The sequence below is a fragment of the Schistocerca gregaria genome, chromosome X, assembly GCF_023897955.1.
Source record: "Schistocerca gregaria isolate iqSchGreg1 chromosome X, iqSchGreg1.2, whole genome shotgun sequence".
In the NCBI taxonomy this organism is placed as follows: Eukaryota; Metazoa; Arthropoda; class Insecta; order Orthoptera; family Acrididae; genus Schistocerca; species Schistocerca gregaria.
Genome location: NC_064931.1, coordinates 574,711,337 through 574,730,849, shown reverse-complemented (window position 1 = coordinate 574,730,849; position 19,513 = coordinate 574,711,337). Strand labels below are relative to the sequence as shown.

The 19,513-nt window shown below is 39.7% G+C and overlaps 1 protein-coding gene across 6 annotated transcripts in view; it reads left to right on the top strand.

The window, feature by feature from the left end:
- Nucleotides 1–19,513, top strand: part of LOC126299619 (plasma membrane calcium-transporting ATPase 3) — a 1,680,486-nt gene that overhangs the window by 1,640,845 nt on the left and 20,128 nt on the right. For all 6 annotated transcript variants that reach the window (XM_049991660.1, XM_049991657.1, XM_049991658.1 and 3 more), the window contains 3 exons: nt 12,576–12,770; nt 12,860–13,066; nt 18,828–19,026. In XM_049991660.1, the coding sequence (XP_049847617.1) occupies nt 12,576–12,770; nt 12,860–13,066; nt 18,828–19,026 (601 nt within the window). The remainder of the gene's footprint in view (nt 1–12,575; nt 12,771–12,859; nt 13,067–18,827; nt 19,027–19,513) is intronic.

Sequence of the window (19,513 nt, the reverse complement as noted above, 5' to 3'; positions counted from 1 at the left end):
TGTGTGTATTAGTCATTGACATAAATTTCACCCAAGCCTAGTGCTGAGTGAAGTGGATTGCACACAAGGCTGGATCAGCTGCATGTACATGCTCATACAGTGTCATTAGCACCAGTAATCTTCTGAAACTTCTCCCAACGTTTGCAAATCATATTGGTGCTTTCTCTTGGACACCACAGCTGCGTATGGGCTGCAAGGATAGGCCATGCGTTTGCAGGGCTCAAACTCAAGTGGAGGACTTCAGACACCTGATAAAGGACAGAGAGTTGTGACTTTCTCAGAGAGACTTTAAACAGACTGATGTGCCTGTATTTGCTGGGTATTGGCCCTACAGAAGAAACAATCTTTCAGCTGGTGGGGAGAAAGGTGGGGTAGCATTGTTTGTCAAAGACAGATACCATTCCTTACCTTTGCCCATAACTACAACACTAAGAGAGATCACTGTTCCGATAGTGGCCCATATTACTGTAAGTGTGCTCTGTGCACCTACTGCCTCATGAACACATTGACAGTGAGATGCACCCACATCATCTCGGAGAACTATGATGTCCCTTACTCTCTTTAGGGGGATTTTAATGTGCACAGTGTGTTATGGGGAGCCAATGCCACTTGCTCCATGTCAAATACTTGATGCTCTGAAACAAACTGTAGACATTATATTAATGAACATGGGTCAAGCTCCACATTTTAGCACCACTACAGGTTCGCCTATGGCCATAGACCTGTCCTTCTGCTCACTTACCCTTGCTCACACTCCTGAATCGAGACTGGGTGACGACCTTAATGGTAGTAACCACTACCCCATATGGATCCATCCGCCTAACAGAATAGATCCTGAAAGGAAGTGTCAGAGATTGACATTCAGGAAGGCTAACTGAATGCTTTACAGGTAGTTGGCAGTTTTTGAACAGTGTGACAGCATCCATGACTGAGTGGATGACATTAAAGCTGTGATCCGTCATGCCACTGATGACTCCATCACAAAGTCGGTGGGAACACCTAGGAGGTAGCCGGTCCCTCGGTGAAAAATGAGTGTCTTTCTGCAATCAGGATCAGCAAGGTGGCTATACAAAGATTGTCAGTGCTGTACAAATGAGATACTTGGAACCTTATAAATAGTGCATTCAAAGAAAACAAGAATAATTCAGTCAAGTAAACAGAGGTCTCAGCAAAAGTTCCTGAAATCCATTAGTAGGTCCACAACCTCAAAGTTGTATGGGAAGCCATCAGGAGGATCTAAAGGCAGAACTTGGTTATCAGTAGCAGCTGTGCAAGAGAAGGGGTATCTTGCAACATCACAAAGAACATTGCTTAGACAATGGCTCAATTGTATAAGACCATTATGACCAGCTTGTCAGGATCCAGCTATGCACCATTATCAGGAGGCACAGGAGAGGGTTGATTCTGATTCCCACTCTACCACTGTTGAGAAGTAAAAGACGACTTCCTCTGTGTGGGAGTTGTTTTCCACATTGGTAGTAGCTCATAATACTGCATCTGATCACAACCTGATACATCTACATCTACATGACTACTCTGCAAATCACATTTAAGTGCTTGGCAGAGGGTTCATCGAACCACAATCATACTATCTCTCTACTATTCCACTCCCGAACAGCGAGGGGGAAAAACGAACACCTAAACCTTTCTGTTCGAGCTCTGATTTCTCTTATTTTATTTTGATGATCATTCCTACCTATGTAGGTTGGGCTCAACAAAATATTTTCGCATTCAGAAGAGAAAGTTGGTGACTGAAATTTCGTAAAAAGGTCTCGCCGCGACGAAAAACGTCTATGCTGTAATGACTTCCATCCCAACTCGTGTATCATATCTGCCACACACTCTCCCCTATAACGTGATTATACAAAATGAGCTGCCCTTTTTTGCACCCTTTCGATGTCCTCCGTTAATCCCACCTGGTAAGGATCCCACACCGCGCAGCAATATTCTAACAGAGGACGAACGAGTGTAGTGTAAGCTGTCTCTTTAGTGGACTTGTTGCATCTTCTAAGTGTCCTGCCAATGAAACGCAACCTTTGGCTCGCCTTCCCGACAATATTATCTGTGTGGTCCTTCCAACTGAAGTTGTTCGTAATTTTAACACCCAGGTACTTAGTTGAATTGACAGCCTTGAGAATTGTACTATTTATCGAGTAATCGAATTCCAATGGATTTCTTTTGGAACTCATGTGGATCATCTCACACTTTTCGTTATTTAGCGTCAACTACCACCTGACACACCATACAGCAATCTTTTCTAAATCGCTTTGCAGCTGATACTGGTCTTCGGATGACCTTACTAGACGGTAAATTACAGCATCATCTGCGAACAATCTAAGAGAACTGCTCAGATTGTCACCTAGGTCATTTATATAGATCTGGAACAGTAGAGGTCCCAGGATGCTTCCCTGGGGAACACCTGATATCACTTCAGTTTTACTCGATGATTTGCCGTCTATTACTACGAACTGCGACCTTCCTGACACGAATTCACGAATCCAGTCGCACAACTGAGACGATACCCCATAGCTCCGCAGCTGGATTAGAAGTCGCTTATGAGGAACGGTGTCAAAAGCTTTCCGGAAATCTAGAAATACGGAATCAACTTGAGATCCCCTGTCAATAGCGGCCATTACTTCGTGCGAATAAAGAGCTAGCTGCGTTGCACAAGAGCGATGTTTTCTGAAGCCATGCTGATTACGTGTCAATAGATCGTTCCCTTCGAGGTGATTCATAATGTTTGAATACAGTATATACTCCAAAACCCTACTGCAAACCGACGTCAATGATACAGGTCTGTAGTTAAATGGATTCCTCCTATTACCCTTCTTGAACACTGGTGCGACCTGCGCAATTTTCCAATCTGTAGGTACAGATCTATCGGTGAGCGAGCGGTTGTATATGAGTGCTAAGTAGGGAGCTATAGTATCAGCGTAATCTGAAAGGAACCTAATCGGTATACAATCTGGACCTGAAGACTTACCCGTATCAAGCGATTTGAGTTGCTTCACAACCCCTAAGGTATCTACTTCTAAAAAACTCATGCTAGCAGATGTTCGTGTTTCAAATTCTGGAATATTCCATTCGTCTTCCCTGGTGAAGGAATTTCGGAACACTGCGTTCAATAACTCCGCTTTAGCGGCACTGTCGTCGATAACAGTACCATCGGCACTGCGCAGCGAAGGTATTGACTGCGTCTTGCCGCTTCTGTACTTTACATACGACCAGTATTTCTTCGGATTTTCTACCAAATTTCGAGACAATGTTTCATTGTGGAACCTATTAAAGGCATCTCACATCGAAGTACGTGCCAAATTTCGCGCGTCTGTAAATTTTAGCCCAACAATGTGTTGAAAGAGTTAGACACGTGGTCAACGGAGGCCCTCCTCCAGCTCTTTCATGAAATTTGGATGACTGAAGACTTTCCTAACTCATGGAAAGATCTGTTTTAATCTTTATTTTAAAACCAGAAAAGGACTGTACTAACCTAACCATTATTGTGAAGTCTCACAAGCTGCTTTGATGAGTAAGTGATTGGCGAAACAGTCTAACGCCTCAGGTTTTAAATTATCTTTGGAGAAAACTGTTGATTTTCATTGCTCCCACTCTCTCTCTCTCTCTCTCTCTCTCTCTCTCTCTCTCTCTCTCTCTCTCTCTCTCTCCTTTTTTTTTTGTGTGTGTGTGTGTGTGTGTGTGTGTGTGTGTGTGTGTGTGTGTGTGTGTGTGTGTGTGTGTGTTCGGAAACTGGGAATACTGTTCTGACTTCTAAAGAAAAGATGAAATATCTAGACCTCACTTTGATAAAAAACTAACATGGCCTTACAGAACTAAAACTGGAGTGACGAAAAGCCTTAAACATGTCAGTAATAGCTCCTGGGGGGCCGTCAAGGCACGTCTGCTCAAATTTTATGAGGCTTTTGTGTGATGCCAGACTTAAGGAGCAGTGGATCAGCAAGGCCTTCATACCTCCATAATGCACGTGTCCAGTTACTAGCCTGTGTGCATAGGCTGATAAGCTTTCGCTGTCTGTTCAGCATCTCCTCCTCATCATACATCAAGCATTACAGGGCTTCATCCATTCCTAAATTGCTCTTATCCATCTCCATTATACAGCTACAGCTGAAACATCAGTCACCCTCCATGGGCAATGAGGCACTTCGGGATCCTAGCAGGGGGGAGCCTGGAGTTATTACATGTGAGGGATGTGAAGGTCCAAAGCACAGAGTGGAGTAGGGGATACCACTGGCTACTAAAGAGGCACAGGTTACTTTTCAAATAGACTGCTTACAGGAAGTATTGTACCCCAGACTATGGTTTTGAAATCAAATTTAATGAGATTTTCAACACCACTTGGATTTTCTTAATGTTTTCATGGATGGGTCTACGCAGGAGGAATTTATTGGCTGCTCTGTTGTCTTCACCACCTTTGTCCTCGGCAGTTTTCACTATGTTACAATGAAGACATGGAAATACGTATATGTGCACATCTACGCAACGAAAGAACAATCTAAATAAATAGACTGACTTGAAACATAAAAATTGTGATGAAATCTTAAATTACAATAATGGGGAAACATAGACATAATGGAAAATCTTTCACAGTTCAGGATAAATTAGCAGCAAAGATTAATCATTCAATCAGCTAACTTCATAAACTATATAAAGCAACTCTGTAAACATAAAGATACAATATGTGATCAAAAGTATCTGGACACCTGTCTGAAAATGACCTCCTAGTTCATAGCGACCTCCATCAGTAATGCTGGAATTAAATATGGTGTTGGCCCACCCTTAGCCTTGATGACAGCTTCCACACTTGCAGGAATACATTGTCAGGTGCTGGAAGGTTTTATGGGGAATGGCAGCCCATTCTTCACGGAGTGCTACACTGAGGAGAGGTATTGATGTCGGTCAGTGATGCCTGGCATGAAGTTGGCGTTCCAAAACATCCCAAAGATGTTCTATAGGATTCAGATCAGGACTCTGTGTAGGCCAGTCAATTACTGGGATGTTATTGTCATGTAACAACTCCTCCACAGGTTGTGCATTACGAACAGGTGCTCAATCATGTTGAAAGATGCAGTCGCCATCCCTGAATTGCTGTTCAACAGTGGGAAGCAAGAAGATGCTTCATACATCAATGTAGGCCTTTGCTGTGATAGTGCCACATAAAACAAGGGGTGCAAGCCCCCTCCATGAAAAACATGACCATACCATAACACCACCACCACCTCCAGATATTACTGTTGGCACTATGCATGCTGGCAGATGACGTTCACCGGACATTCACCATACCCACACCTATTGTGTACAGTGATTTGTCACTCCACGCAACATTTTTCCACAGTTAAACATGCCAATGTTTACACTCCTTACACCAAGCGAGGCATCGCTTGGCAGTTACTGGCGTAATGTGGCTTATGAGCAGCCACTCGTACATGAAATCCAAGTTTTGTCATCTTCCGCCTGTCATAGTACTTGCAGTTGATTCTGATGCAATTTGGAATTCCTGTATGATGGTCTGGATAGATGTCTGCCTATTACACATTACGACTCTCTTCAACAGAAGAGTTTGGCTTGTACGCTTTTGTGCTGTACGTGTCCCTTCACGCTTCCACTTCACTATTGCATTGGAAACAGTGGACCTAGGGATGTTAACGAGTGTGTAAATCTAGCGTACAGACATATGACAAAAGTGACACCCAATCTCCTGACCACGTCCGAAGTCTGCGAGTTTGGCAGAGCACCACATTCTACTCTCTCACGACGTCTAATGACTACTGAGGTTGCTGACATGGAGTATCTGGCCATAGGTGACAGCACAATGCACCTAAAATGAAAAATGTATGTTGTTGTTGGTGTCGGGATACTTTCAATCACGTAGCGTATAAATATAAACTAAAATATCTTGGACAGCATTGATTGATGTGAAAAAGGTCATAAAACAGAAACATAGATTGCAGAATCATAGGCCACAATCATATGTGATGTGGAAGTCAGGAAAAAAACACACACACACACACACACACACACACACACACACACACACACACACACACACAAAATGGCAATAGTAGCTGAAATAGGCCTATAACGAGAAAGGAATTCAATTAAGCCCCAAAATTGGAGTCATAATGTCGTTATCAGACTTGATGTCACTGTGGCCCCAGAAAAACATAAATTGTCATCAAAATGTGCCTGACACTGTCTCAGTTGCAGCCCTTGAAAGACCTTGTCTAACAAGCACTGAAATATTGCATATTTTTCAACCCAAATGGCATATGGCAGTACTGGTAGTGCACTGATGAGTCCCTAAATGCCATTTTTGGCCACTTTTTGGTGGCGCGTGTAGCTAATGGTAGCTGCTAGAAAGATCAGTGATGGGGGAAACATTTGCTGTGCCCCAAATTGTGTAAGGTTTCTATTATGTTTGGTATTCGATACACATCCATAATCATATGACATTTAAGGTATCTGTAGACACAGCAAAAATAAGTTCAGGTACCATCAGTGCTTCTCTTCGGTCAAATTACCACCAGTGTTGCCAAGAACTAGAACTTTCTTCAATAATGCCAGCCTGTAACTACTGCGTAATGAACTCCTCCATCACCAGCTGCAGGTTGTGAATTGCACAATGCAATGTATCCTACATGGATGTCACATTACCAGCTGGGATTGTGTGTTGTCAGGACACTGGCAAAGATCCATGAGCATTAAACAAGTCCTCAGATACTAGTAACAAATCCTCTATCACTCATCTTCCCTTTCCTTCGAAAAGTTTCACTTTTTCCTGTACTGCAGTTACACAGGCAGCTTTTTTTATGCTTAGGGTCTGAATTCATCCTATCCTGATCATCTTCCAAAATATCTAAATTGGCAACCAAAAAACTCTTAGACATGTCCATGTCTTTGGTTCCAGAATTATCTATTCGAGTGGGTACCACCTGCTTACCGTCTATGTCCCATGTGGATACACCTCTCCTGCATACAAAAAACATAATTTGTCTAATCATCGGTCTCTCTCAGTGGCTCATCCATGCAAGATATAAATATACCTTCAAATCCTACACTCAACCATAGCAATTACCCAGTACCATGTGGTACTTTATCATGCAAATGGATACTTAGTGACCTTGCACATAGCTAAATTGATACATCTTTTACAAGAGACAAACCTTGCAGCACTACAACACTGAAAAGCTTTCCCCCAGACAAAATAATGTCCCACTTAATTGCACAGTACATTGCAAGTATTCGTGTGTTGCTTACATAGGAAATACCATCCTAATATTGTATGCAGTAACTGTCACCTGTTTGAGGCAAAACTTACATATATTCCTGGAAATATTTGGACCCCACCTGAAAACTCAGTACCACTGAACCCAGTGAATGAAAGTCATTATTGCCCACTCCAAATAACTTGGAGCATGGTGTGTTAAATTGCCTCTTTCCCATGAATTCCAAACTTGTCAGAGACATGTGTGCATTTGTTTGTAACAAAAACTTGTGTTCTCTGAACTCCACTAAGCCAATTAAGCAAAATTCTACCTCTGTACAGATTTAACTTCTGCTAAAATTTACTGGCAGCACTGCTTGGTGACCTTGCTGCCCCCTTCGCCATTTAACACTTCGTTATTCCTATTCTATAACATCCTAAATTGTGACTGTTGGCAGCTACGCTGTATGTGGCTTGACTGCCCAAAATGGTAACATTTGGCATCAGCAGAGAAAATACTCTTTTTATCATGGACTAGTCACAGTGTTACTCGTAAAGCTGTTGCCTTTCTTATAGCTCCAGCCAAATATTCAGGAAATTTTACCTGTGGCTACCACCAACAGAAAACTCTTAACAACCCTTCGCTCTGCTTCTCCCAGAAGAACCTATTCACATCATCAATTTCTGTCAACTGTACATTTTGACATGGTGTCCTTGTTGTGTACATGAAACTTTCAATGAGTTCGTCCTGTCTTAGCAAGACACTATTGAACTGTTCATGATAACAGCTATAACACTGCAACAAGTCTCTTCTCAGCACAATGAACATTTGAATATTTGCTAACTCCTAATGATATGTTACATATGTTTTTGCATAACCTGTCAACTGTGACTTAGCCATATGAAACATCTCTCTCTCTCTCTCTCTCTCTCTCTCTCTCTCTCTCTCTCTCTCTCTCTTCCTGGCTGTCAACAATTCTAACACATCCTCCCCTGCCTTACCCAAAGAAGGAGAAGTTACGGTAACAGTAGTAGTATCTGCAAGTCTGTATGAAAGTCTGTCCTCATTTGAGCTACTTGCTCTAGCGAAGACTGAAGTGCCTGTGTTGTAATCCACCTCTTTTTCCTGTGGCTTATTCACTGTAAAATCACTCTCTATAGGGAAAAATACACCAATAAAAAGTAACAGGAAAGCAGTTACTATTCAAAAAATAATATACTTTACCAAACACCCCTTAATCCTTATGCCCGAGTGCCAATCATGCACGCTCTCTATTTAGTGGTGTAATGCCTAGGCATCCTGTGTATGAAACATATAACAGGCAAGGATTAAGGCCACTGTTTTTGTTGCTGTTGTTATTGTTGTCTTCAGTCCAAAGACTGGATTGATGAAGCTCACCAAGCTACTCTATCCTGTGCAACATCTCTGGCTCGGAACCAGATACCCTTCGAGGTGCCAAGATTCCGATTGTTGTCACCCTCAATGTCCATCCAGCTGGATGGCACTAATTGGAGTCTCAGCAGCGTTAGGTCTAGGACCGACCAATAGATTAGTAGTTATTGAAAGCCACTGATGATAATATCTGAGGCCGAGTGACCCACATAGGGCCTTTGGCTTGTGAGAGTACATCTCAGCATCAGCACTAGCTGAAGACAACGTTTTGCTAGACCTGAGTGTTGGAATTTTTTGTATATTTTCTAAGCATTGTTACAACAATGCTGCACCTCTGATCATCTGGGAACTGAAGCTGTGCAGCTTAAAGCCATGGAATGAGATAATGCAGTTCGCTACTGTGGTGGACTGAGGTCTTGCACTGCATCACCTCAGTAATATTCTGGCCATGGCAGCAGAATTTCACCGGCAGCTAGATGGCCCAGCCTGCCTGGCCATGAGTTGTTACATCTGCTCAGAGGGATGTGGGCACAACAGATACAAATTTCTCTTTTGTACAGCAAGAAACTATTAGTGAATAAAGCTTTTTTTTTTTTTTTTTAATCAGCAGGTGAAGTTATTGGTCACAATGTGATACCTGCAATATATCATAGCTCTGGAGCACCATTTACCGAATATCTTCCACAACATAAATACATACATAATGACGAACTGTACCACATTACCTCAAGGGTGCTCTTTGCTTTTTCTGTGCCACAGAATCAGAAAAAGGTCCATCATAGTCTCCTCATTCTACATTCAGTTTTAAACAATGGAAAATCCAGGATGGAATGTAATATTATGGAAAGGATAGTTGCTACTCACCATATAGTGGAGATTTTGAGTCGCAGATAGGCACAACAAAAAGACTGTCGCAAAATAAGCTTTCAGCCAACAGAGCCTTTGACACACACACACACACACACACACACACACACACACACACACACAGTGCATGTGTGTTCCATAAGCCAAGCAACAAACCAGGAACAGAAAAGTTTCCTTATGCCTAGCCAGAACCCAGTCCCACATACATATTTTTGACAGTCTTTTTGTTCTGCCTATCTGTGACTCACCATCTCTGCAATATTGTGAGTAGCAACTATCCTTTTCACTACATTCACTTTTGCATGACAAAGGTAGTGTAGTAACTCTGAATTACAGTCATGTAGGTGCCAATTTCCATACTTAGTCTGTGGGCAAAAATGCAGCAGTAAGAGAAAAAAATTCTCCACTTATAAGACGGGTGGAAAAATAGAAGTTTTGAAGAGGTGTGCTTCAAGAACTGGGACCTGCCTCCGTGGATTATCACAATGCCGTACGCAGCTGTATAGCCATTTGGCACGACTGCACAATAATGTAATAAACTGGAGGGATGAGGAATGCCTTGGATTAGTGCTATGCAGTTAAAAATTCATCTTATTGGTTTTCTTGCCTTTATATAGTCACATACTGGCTCTTCCTCAATCCAAAAACACATATTTCAATACACTTTTTGCTCGCCCTTAATTACACTAGTAAATGTTAAAAAATAGAAGGCATGAAAGTAATGCAGTAAATAAGTTAACTTCATTAGATATGAAGCTTTGTAAGTATAAAGAGTTGTACATGATGTCAAAATGAATTTTTAGCATATGACAAAATCACAGGAAAATGGGAAGTATTAATGTAACTTTTTTGTTAGCTACTTTTGTTGATATCCCACAGGATATCTTTTAAAATTCTGGCTGTCTTTGTATTGTATATGTTCAATGTTTTGTCTCAGTCCAACATTATGAAAATATGAGTAACTTTCTTGTGAATGTTTTCTAGATTTATTTCATGACATATTGAATAATCCAGGTTGAAGTATGAGAGAGGATGTAATTTCAGGTTGTTTTAATCAAGAAGGTGGCATATGTAGTTATATTAATAGCATAAAAAGATGTGCAAAATAGGATCATTTTCCGTCAGTCACTGTATTTTAAAATGACCAGTTTTGAGAAATGTTATTGATCTTCAGTTCTGTTAAAACTTAAACATCAATTACAAATTGAATATAATCCTGTGTTTAAAATATTACAAAGCAAATTCTAAACTAAGGTACAAAAGTTCTGTAAGATAATGTATCTTGTAGTTACATAGTAACTGATCTCAACAGAGCTATCAGTTTCACTGTCGTATTTGAAAGCCATACTAGCACACTGTCACTTCATATTAAAATTTAAAAAGTGGTTTGATTGGTTTGAAATGCCTATAGTATACACATAACAGGTTTATGATGCAACACACACACACACACACACACACACACACACACACACACACACACACACACACACAGAGAGAGTACAGAAAACATACCAGAGCATTGTATATGAAACATTAAGGAATATTTCATGGATTTACAAACACATTTTATGAAAAGAAAAACTACTTGCAAAACTTTTAAAAAGTTTTGCACTACTCAAATATCTTTCGAACTTTTAATATAGAGTGAAAGGATGCACATATGGCTTTAGTATATCACAGTAAAATGGATAACTCCATTAAAACTTGTTAATCTGTAGTCACGAGATGTAGTATGTTACAGAACTTTCATATTGTGATGTAGATAGAACTTTTTAGCTTTGTTATATTGTAAATGCAGGATTAATGCCCAGTTGTGATTTATTTTTAACAGATCTGAAAATGGACAACATTGCCTAAAACTGGTAAACTTAAAATAAAAACAGGGATTGACAGACAGAAAATAAGCCTGTTTTGTGTAAATAAGTATTGTGAATAATTACTGCTAAGAAATATGTCCAGATTTCATAAAAAGATGTACTTCACATATGCTTAGTGTTTAAGGTATCAAAATGATTTCCCTGAAAAATACTCTGTGGACAATTTTCATATGAGACACAATTAATTTTATTACATTCCTGTCATTTGCAAAGTCACCAAATAGGTTATATAAAACTGGCAGTTCTAGAATCGTGGCCCCTCTTGGGAAAATTTTAGTAGACACCCACTCTTATGAGCAAGGGGTAATGGAAAAAGGGAAGGAGTGGCACAGGATGATGACCTAAATAAGGTGAGCTATATTCAAGAGTTACCTGCCAAACAGTCTTAAACAATGGACTGTTAGTGCTTTATGATTGGTAATTGAGGTCCCTTGTTAATGAGATGTAGGATAAATTTGTTGTGTTCCTAAAAACTACAGCACAGATGATAAAAGACAATAAAATGAAACATTGAAATACACATCTCTCAACATTTTGAGCAAACAAGTAATGTGGGGCAACTGTGTACTGAGATCTGATAGTTAGCGTAACTGATGCATGCTTGAAATGATGTAAGTCCTTTTTTAGACAGTCCATGCTAACAAATCTGGGGCCATGTATTTTTAGGCATACTGTCAGATTGTGATTTTTTTTTTTTTTTGTGTGTGTGTGTGTGTGTGTGTGTGTGTGTGTGTGTGTGTGTGTGTGTGTGTGTGTGTGTGTGTGTATTTTGTTTGGTTATTTTGTGTATAGAAACATAGTAGCCTGTTTGAAACCCTATTGCATCCCAGAAACAGTTAAAATTATCAATATTTGCTTTGAAATTAGTGTACTGGCCATTCTATTGTCATGAATACAAAAATGAACTATTCAGCATCTTTGCTTGCATGAGACTATACGAAATGGGTAAAATAAAATTGTGTATGTGTACTGTTTCATTGCTATTTTCTTACCAGGCAAATAACTGAGGTTTCTGTGTAACATCAAATTACTCTGGTGTCAAACACCATACACCTTACCCCAAAGCATAAATAACATTTATTTCCTAAGTGAAAACTCAGCATGGCTGTAATGCATATATATTTCAGAGTTGCAGGTGTCTAATCATATCTTATCAGTATCCATATATTTTGCAGGTAATTGTCTAGTGTACATATTTAAATATCTTTAAATTTACCAGGTTCAGCAACATCTATTGGATAAAGTGTGGCCTAAGCTTAGGGTTTTAGCAAGGTCATCACCAACAGACAAATACACCCTTGTCAAGGGTATTATCGACAGCAAAATAAGTGATAGTAGAGAAGTAGTTGCTGTGACAGGAGATGGAACTAATGATGGTCCTGCATTGAAGAAGGCTGATGTAGGATTTGCCATGGTATGTAAATATGATACAGTGTGCCAGTTAGTAATTTTAAGTTAATGGGTTACAGTATCTAAAAATTGTTACCCCCCTTTCTTCTTTAGGGTATTGCTGGAACAGATGTTGCAAAAGAAGCTTCAGATATCATTCTGACAGATGATAATTTCAGCAGTATTGTCAAAGCTGTAATGTGGGGCCGCAATGTGTATGACAGTATAGCAAAGTTCCTACAGTTCCAGCTTACAGTTAATGTGGTTGCTGTCATAGTCGCTTTTATAGGAGCTTGTGCTGTCCAAGACAGTCCACTCAAGGTACAGTTTTTTGATGATATTTTATTCCAAAAACTTGATTTTTGAGTTCAAAAATTACTTCTAATATTATGTTTGGAATTAGTTTTGTGTAGAAACATATCATGACTGCCAGTTAACTTGCTTCATTTTTTATGCCTAATCAGCTCAGATTAAATTACTGCCATTGAGAATTTAATAATAATAATAATAATAATAATAATAATAATAATAATAATAAACAGAGGGTGGTGATCGTGGTGGCAGGAGGTTCATGTGTACAACTAATGTTCAGGGCGAGATGACTGACAAAAGTTCATGAGGCTGCCCATGTGTACTAAGTAGTTTTCAACCAGACAATCTTAGCTCATTGTGATACAGCAACCAGCCTTCCATTTTAGTGGTTTCAGCAACAAAACTGACACATCAAGGATAAGTGGAAACCGATTATGTAGAAGACATTAAAATACTTCAGGGTAAAAGCAACAAAAATATATTCTAATAACTAAACTTTTGGTGTCGCTGAGAGCTATTTTTCCTTTTGTAATCTACCATGAAACATTTTAAAACTCCATGTATCTAAGTTAACTGTAATTGTTCTGTTTTAGACTGTTTTCTGTTGTTGTGATTTGATATCTCTCTATCAAAGTGTGTGTAAATTACAGTTGAAGCTCTTTCCTTGCTAAAAGTGTGTAGGCAAAAATAATGTAAATGTTAATTTCACGAGAAGTTTCTCATTCCAAGGAATACATAGTACAGTTGTTTGGAGTCAAGTGGAAGGCCTAAACCAAATGATCAGACGATTCTGTGACAGAAGCCTCCTGGCAGATAAAAGTGGTGCAACAGATGGATACTAGAGCCTAAGGACCTTAGGCTTTTTGGTGGCCGGGGGAGGGGGGGGGGGGGGGGGGAGGGAGTGAGCTACCGACTGAGCTATCCCAGCGTGACATACTACCTGCTCTCATAGAAGTAATGCTGTGAGGGTGGATCATGAGTTGTGCTTGGATAGCTCAGTTGATAAAGAGCACTTAACACTGAAAGGCAAAAGTCCCAGGTTTGACTCCTGGTCTGGCACAGTTTGTTTTAGTCTGCCAGGAAGGTTTCAGATCAGTGCACACTCACTGCAGAGTGAAAATTAATTCTGGATTCTTTGACCATCTGAAACCCAGATTTCTTGATACCAGCTATCAGTTTATGCATTCTAATCTATCCTGTAAAATGGACTGGGTGCTATAGTTGCTGAGTATAAGTGGTGTGCATATGAAGGTTTTTAGGTTAGAGGAACCCCTCCATTGTGTCAGTGATGAATTGTGTGCCATAATCGGAGAAAAGAGTGAACCAGCCTTGTTAATAATGGAATTTTTCCTTTCTTGTAGGTTGGGAAGAGATGTTAATGTGATATCAGTTAATTGCACGAACATCTCTGAACTAGTCTAACTGATTAAAGGTAACAATATTGATGTAATACTAGGTATAAAAAGCTGGTTCAAAGTGGAAGTGACCAGCAGGGGAATAATAATTTCAATTGGAATAAATATCAGAGAGGTTAGAAACAAATAATCAGACCCTACCTGCTGCTGCAAAGAATACTACAATATTTAGTGAAGGCACAGATTCTAAATTTGAAATTATCTGGCTGAAGGTAAGCGCCAGACCTAGGCTCAACAATGTATTCAGATGCTTCAGTGGTCCAACTGCCTTAGAGCAGCAGCAGCAGCAGCAGCAGCAGCAGCAGCATTAGTAGTAATATACTGCTTCAGAGAAAATCTTCCTGGTCATGATGTTAGGAAGAACTCTGCTTACAGCTGGTAAAATTGTTGTTTATTAAAACACAGCTGGTTTTTGAGCTTAAAGCTGCATCAGGTGCAACCTACATATTAAAAGGCAATGTACAATGCCATCGTGTTTTGTGGACATCAAAATTAATAAAGGAATGTCTAAGATATACTCACAACATTCAATGACCATAGGCATACCTATTGCTCCTAATCAAAATTTATTATTCAGAATATTGTCAATACTGTGGTGAGGAAAATGTAAAGATAACATGCTCCATTCTTTAAAATTTGCCTGAAGCTAAAAAGAAAAAGAAAATATTTTATTGTCACTGTCAATATGATTAGTTGTGGCACTGTATAAGTTACTGTGTGGAAAAGATCATGTGGCAGTGTCTTACCAGCATGGCATCATGGCAGCTCTGTGCAGGGCAAGGCTAACATGGCATGCATGAACGACAGAGAGAGACTAGCTGGCTGACAGAACAGAAGCTGTCCACGTGGACAGTGCGATGTCATACAGTCTTGACTAAGAGCACTGTGTCACTTTCTTTAAAAGCGAGAATAATACAGAATTTTGTTGTGTACTAACTCCTAATCATACAGCAATCAAAATAAGCCTGAATGCTATTATGGTGCCTTAATTCCACTTGGTTATTCAACAAGAATTTTAAAAAATCACTTCCTCTGATACATTCAAAATGTTGTTTTTTTCCTTTTTTGTGAAGTATGTTTAAATTTTCTGAAGGGCTTGTGATGCTGTGTCCTCTTTCAGATAAGTGTGCTGTTAATATAGACCACGGGTTATCTTGTTCGAAATGGCCTACCAATTTGCCCTATATGCTCCCTGGTCATGTTATTGTGATAGTTCAGGATCCAATTTCCCAGCTATAGAATGGGAGTTCCGTTACATAGCACAGGTGCCAGGGCACTAATTCATGTTTAGATTCTTCTGAAAATATCTGTAAAAATTAGGGCAGTTGGAGAGCTGACTTACAGGGCCAGTGTCTTTGATATAGTAACTAAGAGGCCTGAACTCGTCAGATTAGTTAATGTGGATGTGAACTGGGTGAGCACAAGGCTGTTTGAGCTGTTTGAGTGTTAATGACGAGAAGTGTTGAAAAGAATGTTAATAAAGGTAAGAAAATAATCTTACTTGCAAAGAGTGGTAGAAAACAAATTACAGAGTATCTGAGCAGTTGACACTAATAATTTCGATCTGGTAATGAAGTTGTGGCTCACAAATGGATAAATTTCAAAACCATTGTCCCCAGGTGCTCTGAACATGCACATTCCGGAGATTTTATGCATCAAAAATATATTCTCCTTCACTATTTACAACAGTTTGCCAATGCTGGGGTAAATTCGGATTCTGCGAATAGAATTAGTGTGGTTTTGAGGTGAAAAAATCGAGCCATGTTCAGAGCACATTTTCATCAGAAAAGGAAGTTTCCTGAAGGTTGTTTGATAGTGCAAAAAGTGAAAATCTGAGGTTGCAAGATCAGGTGCGTAAGGTGGGTGCAGAATAGCATTCCATCCAAACACCTGTAGTCTAGCAGAATCTGGACGGGCATTACCATGGAGTAGCATCAATTCACGCAGTCTTTCTGGTCGTTGTTCTTGGACTGCAGCTGCAAGACATCTCACCTGTCGACAGTAAATGTCAATGGTGATGATTACACCTCGGGCAAGCAATTATTAGTACTCCACACTGATGCTGTTCCACCAGATTCATAACATTATCTTTTGTGGATGCATGCAGGTCTTCGTATGGGAAATTTTTGCTTTGCTTATGCTCAACCATTCCTTTTCATTATGTTAGCATAGACACACTTTCTTGTCACCAGTAATGATACAGGGTAGAATGGTCAGTGTTATTCACAAGCCAACTGATGACAAGCAAGCAGAAATGCACATATGGCAACCTGCTATTTTTTGGGACTTGGCTTAGATCATTCAATACCCATACACTTGATTCTTGAACCTTCCCAATTACATGCAAATGTTGCACAGTGGTGGAATGATCACAATATCATATCTGCCAATTTTTAATAACACAGATGTGGACCATTGTGGGTTAATGCCTTTAAATGGTCTTGATAAAAAGCAGCAGGTGTCTTGCAGAACATGGAGAGTAACTAATGTCAAAACAATCCTCCTCAAAATAAGAAAACAATTTTCTTGTTTGCTTTGGCCAAGGGCATTATACCCATACATGGCTCAAATGTTTCAGACTTAATCCACTACTGTCAACCCCTACTGAACTCTTAACAGGAGAGGGCCGCACGGGATTAGCTGAGCAGTCTAAGGCACTGCAGTCATGGACTGTGCGGTTGGTCCCGGCGGAGGTTTTAGTCCTCCCTCGGGCATGGGTGTGTACGTTTGTCCTTAGGATAATTTAGGTTAAGTAGTGTGTAAGCTTAGGGACCAATGACCTTAGCAATTAAGTCCCATAAGGTTTCACACACATTTGCATCTAACAGGAGAATACATTGGAAATGTTCAGATTTCTCCTCTTGGCACTCTGTTTTCTAACTTTTACAGCTCCAATCAGTGTCTTCAAATGAACGAAATGACAATATGTAAATTCAAATAACAACAGTGAACTACAAATAAAATATATGATCGACAAATCAGAGTAAAGACTGAAATACGGAAGTCAGGCGTACAAAATTTTCATTGTAAAATATCAGAATAGGTATCTCGTTTTGGATGCCCTATGGCCACTGAAATGTTAGGTTCTGAAGTAGGTGATTGTGGACTAGAAATTAAATTAAAATCACTTGACAATAGAAAGGCATCTGAATCTGTAGGATTATATTATATCAGCAGTTTATTGTGGGTTACTGGAGCAAAGAAGGATCAAAGTGATTTGACAGGTACATACAATTATATTTTTATATTGCTAATGTCAATCAGTTGTTGAGTTTTTAAATGTTTTTCATATTCACATATTGTGGTCTGTTTGGAAGACAATTTTTTCTTGGGAGTCAACCAGTTGCTAATGAAGAACTTCCAAAACTCGGTGCAATGTTCTTTCAGGATATCGAGTGTGTGCAATAGAAAAGAGTGCTCAGTATATTACCATGTTTCTAGACTTCCAGAAGGCGTTTGATACAGTTACACACAGTCATTTGGTGAACAAAATATGAACTTACGGAGTATTGGACCAGATTTGTAACTAGATTCAGGACTTCCTAGCAAAACAAAAAGAGCTCAGCTTAACCTGTTACTCTTAACAGGATGAAATCATTGGATGAAAACTGACGGTATCTCAAGGGAGTGCTGTAAGATTGTTTCTGTTGCAGTGCTGTCTGTGGGTGGGTGCCTCCATGCCGCCGTCTATTATAGGGAATGTGCGATGCCAGAAATTCATAGCAAGTCATAGGAAGACCTGCAGTGTCTGCTGGTGATGGCTGCAGAGACTGTCAATGTAAATAAACGACCATTATACATAAATAGATGAGTTGACCTATCACTGTTTGATTACACTCTTGGCAGTAAACTTAGGATAAAAGGAACAGTCACAAAGTGCGTAACTTAGGTGGATGTGGTTTGTACGATGCTTCCCACATCCGACAGGAGGTATATGGCCAGTCTCGATGACTAACATTTCCAGATCTGAAAGTTAATGTGCTCACCCCATGAAGACACAGGGTAAAGGCCGGTAAAAAGAAAAAATAATTACTTAAAATGGGATCTAAGTTATTGTATAAATGAAGAATTGTGCTCTCAAAGTTCATGATCATTCTGAAACGTTATTTCACCACAGCAGATTACATGAAGTCCCTACTCTGACAGGTGTAAATGATCCTAACTTTGATGCTCTTATTAGAGCACAACATGAACTATTTTCAACTTAAACAAGATCATTCAGTCAGTACAGGTGGGTTATTGCAAACCTTGAGCCATTTACTGGCAAAGTGAAAAATCTTGTTTCATATCACCTCTGCCTTTTGTGTTTGTCTTTTCTATGTGACTTTTCAGTTGGCAACTTCAAATTATTGCAGGCTGTGCAGATGCTGTGGGTGAATCTGATTATGGACACACTGGCTTCATTAGCTCTAGCAACAGAGATGCCTACACCAGATCTGCTTCTCCGAAAACCTTACGGAAGAACGAAACCTCTTATTTCTAGAACAATGATGAAAAACATTTTAGGCCAAGCAGTGTACCAGCTCTCTGTCATTTTTGCACTCCTTTTTGTAGGTAAGACTTGTTTTCATCATGTGCTGTTTTAGACAAATTACAATTTTTTTCTCAAATTGGTAACTGTAAGTGTGTGAACCGATTAACTTGATTCTGTTATTGGAAAAAGAAGCCCTTAAAAGGAAGTTATTTGTAACATGCCTGCTAGTTTCAATGACTGCAAAGACATGTGTTATTTGTTGTGCGCAGTTACTACCAGTGACTAAAAGTTCAGATACTAAACAGTCTGTTGCAATGTGTGATCTCTTATTTATACAGAAATACCAGATTTAGAGAGACAGTGCACCATTAACATATTTTAAATGTAAGTTATTTACCATGTTCTTTTCTCTTCCAAAGACAAAGTAACAGGCCAACTGCAGATGCTTTAGCAGTTTCTTAGGTCAGGTATAACAACAGATTTCCCTCATGTGGCAGAGCACAGTTCAATAATGAAAGTTAGCGAGGTGATGACATTTACAAGCAATGCTACTGGTTGTGTGTGGGG